The sequence below is a fragment of the Rutidosis leptorrhynchoides genome, chromosome 1 (assembly GCF_046630445.1).
Source record: "Rutidosis leptorrhynchoides isolate AG116_Rl617_1_P2 chromosome 1, CSIRO_AGI_Rlap_v1, whole genome shotgun sequence".
NCBI classification, from domain to species: Eukaryota; Viridiplantae; Streptophyta; class Magnoliopsida; order Asterales; family Asteraceae; genus Rutidosis; species Rutidosis leptorrhynchoides.
In genome coordinates this window covers 480,213,938-480,219,452 of record NC_092333.1, presented here as the reverse complement: position 1 = coordinate 480,219,452, position 5,515 = coordinate 480,213,938, and the positions used below count along the sequence as shown (strand labels likewise).

At 31.1% G+C, this 5,515-nt stretch overlaps 1 protein-coding gene across 1 annotated transcript; it reads right to left on the bottom strand.

The window, feature by feature from the left end:
- Positions 1-2,777: 2,777 nt before the first annotated feature.
- Positions 2,778-4,261, bottom strand: LOC139874947 (E3 ubiquitin-protein ligase PUB23-like). The gene has a single exon (XM_071862338.1). The coding sequence runs from the start codon at positions 4,259-4,261 to the stop codon at positions 2,972-2,974; it is 1,290 nt and encodes a 429-aa protein (XP_071718439.1). The 3' UTR covers positions 2,778-2,971.
- Between the last annotated feature and the right edge of the window lie 1,254 nt (positions 4,262-5,515).

The window sequence follows — 5,515 nt, the reverse complement described above, 5'->3', positions numbered from 1 at the left end:
ATATATCTGATGTAATGTAAGTAAAGTGAGTTTATCTTCAAAATCATATCAAATTATAAGATATAGATAACTCATCAAAAGATCCCAAAACAAACTTAAAGGGACGAATTTATTGTCTACTCTCTCTAGGTCCCTAAGTGCTGGCTTTAGTGTTTTCTCTTCAAGTCATAGGTTTTGTCATCATCAAATAGGGGGAGATTGTTGAGTCCCCAAAATAATTAAGGATTTAATTATGACAAAACAATATTTATTTGCACTAAAGTGTTATGTGCAGCCAGCACACGTTTGTTTATGTATAGTCAGCTAATATAGCTGTGTCGAGTGTTTAGTATGTTGCCTAGTCTATCAGCACAAGGTAGAAATGTATTCTTCGAATCAGCACAGGATGTGCACCCAGCAAATCAAGAATATCAAGTGACTCAGCATATGAAGGACCAGTAAGTCTGGATATTAGCATACAACACAAGACAGCCATGCTCCATTACAAGCATGGTAGTTTCCCAGAGTGGTCTACATCAACGCACTATTCAACAGAAGTCGAAGACAAAGTTGAACAGAAAAGGACAGGAGTCGGCGGCTGACAAGTGACCTTACAAGACCACGTGGGAATGCAGAAGTGGAACGCATGTGCAGACATGTGTTATACTTTATTCATACCTAGGGAACACAACATTCCATTTGTTTAAATCAAATGGTAGTGCCAAACCGAATTGGTGTGTTCCAGCAAATAGCTACCTAAGAGGAAAGAAGGAGAGCACGCCTTCTGACACAATTGTCCCCACAAGTACAAGGCATCCAATGTACTAGTGGACAATAGATTAATTACACGGTTAATAGAACTACTATATATATTGTTGTATCCACTATTGTAAAAACAAGTGGTGTGGGTTTATCTGTTAGAGTCAAAACCGTGTAATAGCTTTAGTTTATCTCTTAGCTATAATCTAGGTAATCTGTATCAACCAACTATCATTTCCGCCAAGGATAGTTGTGATTCTTTCTGATTTAATCAATAAAGAATAACAGTTGAAAATTACCTGTGACTCTATCTTATTTACTACAGAATACTAAACGTGTTTAACTGACTAGTTAATTAAGAAAAGAATTGTATTCACCCCCCTCTACAATACTCCTGTTGTTATTAAGGGACCAACAATAATTCCTTTTAAATTATTTCAACCAAACGGAGCGGTCTAAGGAATTCAATTCCAATTCCATCAAATTCCTTTGGAATTTCGCGAGTCAAACGGGGCCTTACTAATAAGATTCAGACCCTTTTATGTTAAACATATAGAGTATGTTTGACAATAGTTTGTCGAAACTAAAGTTTGTGACTGAAGCTAGAAAATCAATCATCTAAAATAATTAAATATCTACAAGTATAAATTTCAATAGTAAGTGATTTTGAAAATTTCATTTTTCACTGATTCCTGTTTGACAATTGACAAATTTTTATAAAAGTGAAAGCTTTAATAAGTTAGAATCGCAACCTTCTAATCTCCCATAATCTCTCAATGAGATTAAACAATTCAATTCAATTGTCATATTGTCTTATGTGACATATAATAATTACTTTTAACAAAAGGAAATATGTCCATCAAAAGTTGTGTGCTCAAATTGAGTTTGAACACGAATAATTAATTAGTTGGATTGGTCAAATCTCTAACGCTTACTGGTTATTGGTTAAGGTTGGTGTTGCCAAATGGTCCCATTTGGTTGCCACTTTTTAAGGTCAAAACTCACAACTCAACTACTCTCGACCCATTTCATCAAATATTAAACTCACCATGCACAATAATGAGGTTACCCATAATGTTTCTAAGAATAAACTCATAACATATATTTATATTTTATGGGTTAGATTAAATGGAATCGTCGATAAAATTTTAAGAACTTATAAATAATTTATATGATTTTTATACAACGTAACAAATTGCATACAAATTATTATAGTAATATAGTTTAAAACCACAAAATGTATGATAATTATATTTTGTATGAGATGAAATAATGTGCATAGAACAAATATGTATATGTGAACGAAAAAAATATAAAATTGATTTTTAACATTAATCTCCAATTAATATTCACATGTGATTGAATGCAAGTTATATATATATATATATATATATATATATATATATATATATATATATATATATATATATATATATATATATATATATATATAATATATATATATATATATATGACTATATTAATTTATAGATGTACATGTATAAATATTGACAAAGTTATGTTAATCAAAGAGATCGAAACTAACTGCCAAAATATTGAAGAATTTAATTAGTAACTATGAAACTCTATATAACGAGTAATATAAACATCTGTTTAGTACTTGATCTTAATCTTATTCCATCCTTTCTAAGGATGATCTCATTCTCATTTTTCAACAGCTATAAATATGTCATAGTTATATGTTAGATAATGTTACAATCACTCTTTTATTACAAGGAAAAATGCTCTTTAGTACAGAAAAAGACAAATCACTTTATATATATATTATTGAAACTTCTTACAAACATCCTAAATATGAACAAGCTCTTTGGTACACCAAAAGCTAAGATTTGTGTCTCAAAAATATGAAATCTGGTAAAACCCTATAATCTATATATATCATACATCATATATCATATATCATATATCATTACAAAAATCATATACTTCTATGAACATTTTCTTTTAAACAGCACAACTTCTATGAACATAATCTTGCATCATTACAAGACTCGATATAGTTTCAAATCCAAGTAAAAGAAGAAACAACAATAAAATCCAACTAAACCCTAGTTTGACATCAAAGGTTATATATTCACTACTAACAAAGGGGAATGGAAACTGGTTTTAAGGCTTTAGGAACCGGTTTTAGAACGGTTCCCATCTATACGGGTGTCTAAAATATTATCGATCAATAAATAAACGACAAAAGTTATACATTTTTTAGAGGGTTTTAATGAAGATTCAAGCCTAGGTATTCCTTCAAATCATTAGGAAAACAAGGGTATCGACTCCACGAACCACCGTGCTTTTTAAACATATCCAACACTTTGCCCTTCATCGACGAAGATCCACTCATATGCAATAACACCACGAGTTTCTTGACCGCCCCGTAGTTCATCATCTCATCCAAAACCTTATCGGTTGGATGAAAACTACAAATTAGTGAAAATATCTTCACACAAATCTTTGAAGAAATTTCGGAAACATTAAACAATTTTTTTGATACTGCGCCAATTCCTAAACGATGCTCAATGAACGCCACCCTTCCATCCGCACATTCACATAATAACTTAATCATTTGCAGTATTTTCTCACTCTTAGATCGGTTAGAGTCGGGTAGTAGCTCAATTAAGGTACACATTGCACCGGCCTCTATGGCCCTTGATCGGCTTTTCTTTGATGAATCTAAGATCTTTATCAAGACTTGCAAAGCAGATGAACTTGCATTTGAAGAGATCTCATCCGAAGCAAGCTCTAACATGGATTTAAACATACCAATTCCTTGATCATTTATGATAAAATCCCAATTGAAATTGGAGTTTGCTAGCTTCTTAAGTATTGATATAGTGTAAACTCTAGCTTCCTTACTACCCCTTTGAAGAATAATCCCCATTGACTTCATACATTCTGGCTTTGAAAACAATTCAATAACTTTAGCACCATCATCTTCTTCTGATATAGGAAGATGTTGAAGAACACCTAAAGCCTCCTCACAAGCTCTAAACACCATGAAATCCGAACAATCGACTAAAATTTGAACGATTATTTGAAAAAGCACTTCTAAACCACCTAATATTATGAAATCAAGCTTCATCTCATCTCCTATTTCAATAATTTCTTTAAGTTTCTTTAAAGAATTTACCTTGAATGGACTTGATCCAAGAGTTTTGAGCAGTGACACCATTTCATCTCGCTTATATGATGGCAAAGGTGACGATTTATTAGACGAAGATGGAGAACTTGAAGAAGATGATGATGGAGAGTGACCACTTTCCCATACAAGAATGAGTCTTTTAAGGGTATGATTTGGTGTAACACCAAAATTTTCAATATTTTGCATTGTGGCTGGACAAATCTTTTTCTTGTACCTAAAGAACCATTTTTCGATGTTTTTTCGCTCATATGTGACCCCAGTTGAGATAATAACTGGTTCCTTCATGAGCTCCATGGATATGGGACATCTAAAATCTTGAGGAAACTCCAATTCTGAATCAAGATTTGATCTTTCTATGCTCTCCATTGTTTGTGAATAGATAGTTTGATATCCCTGTTTATCTCTTGGTATATATATATATAATACATATAAATATATATACAAGTGGGAGAGTTATGAAAAGTCAAATGGAGGAAAAATCAAAGTCAAATACTGATATTGAGAGTGAAATTATATAACGATGCCTTGCAAACTGTGTACAGTGCAGAACATGTAAGCAACATGGTAGAGTTGAATTTATTGGAAACTATATAAAATATTAAATAATACAGGTAGATTAGTTTAGTCCCCTAACTAAATTATAATTACAAAACATACCCTTTGAAATATTCGTGTTCCACTATCTAGACCTCGATGATGATGCATACCTTTTTCTAATCAACCTTAATTAGTTTTGGGGCCAGCCGCGCGTTGCTGCGGCAGACCCCATATTTTTTATATATAACGTAAATTAGTTAGCTTTCGTTGTATACAACTTATGTTTTAAATTAAATATTTAAACATTAATAACCCTAACAAAATCAAATAGAAAATATGTTTAAAATCAATAACTAAAATAGTTAAAATCAACATAATTTTTTTGTTATTTAATACTCCGTAGTAAAGTGTGAGTATAGAAACAAATTGTAAATAAAAAGAGAAAAAAAAGAATTTAAATAAAATAATAAAAAAGTGATAAAAAAAATAAAAGAAGTCGTATAAGTATTGTAAGAAAGATTAGATTAAAAAAATTAAAATTAAAAAAATGGGAATGATAAGGTTGATTAAAAATATCAAACATTAAGGGTGAATTTTGAAAAATTAAAGAAAAGAGGCGTTAAAAGGTGAAAAGTTAAAAAAATAATTAAAGAGAGAAGAAAAAGATGCTGGGAATAGAACCCAAGACCTCTTGTTTAAGAATATGCAAAATTAACCACTACTCCACGCTTGATTTGTATTTACGATTCTTAATACTTAACACTTAAAAACTTCCGATTTCAAAATTGAAATTCAATTGATGAAATTTACTGTTCATCAGATTTCCAAATGAATATATGTATAATGTCCGATCCGGTTTGTGAACCGAATAATTCAAGGACGACCACTTGTGTTGGTGGTAGCTCGGAGTCGTCACAGGTGATTGCAACAAAAGGGTTTTTTTTTTCTTTTTTTGCTTATAGGATCTAGATGTAGTGACCCGAACTTTTCCATGTTTATATATATTAATTGAGATTGATATTTACATGATTAAATGTTTCCAACATGTTAAGCAATCAAACTTATTAAGACTTGATTAATTGA

Excerpts from the sequence above, each read along its gene's own strand:
- LOC139874947 (XM_071862338.1), bottom strand. The coding sequence starts at position 4,261 with ATGGAGAGCATAGAAAGATCAAATCTTGATTCAGAATTGGAGTTTCCT.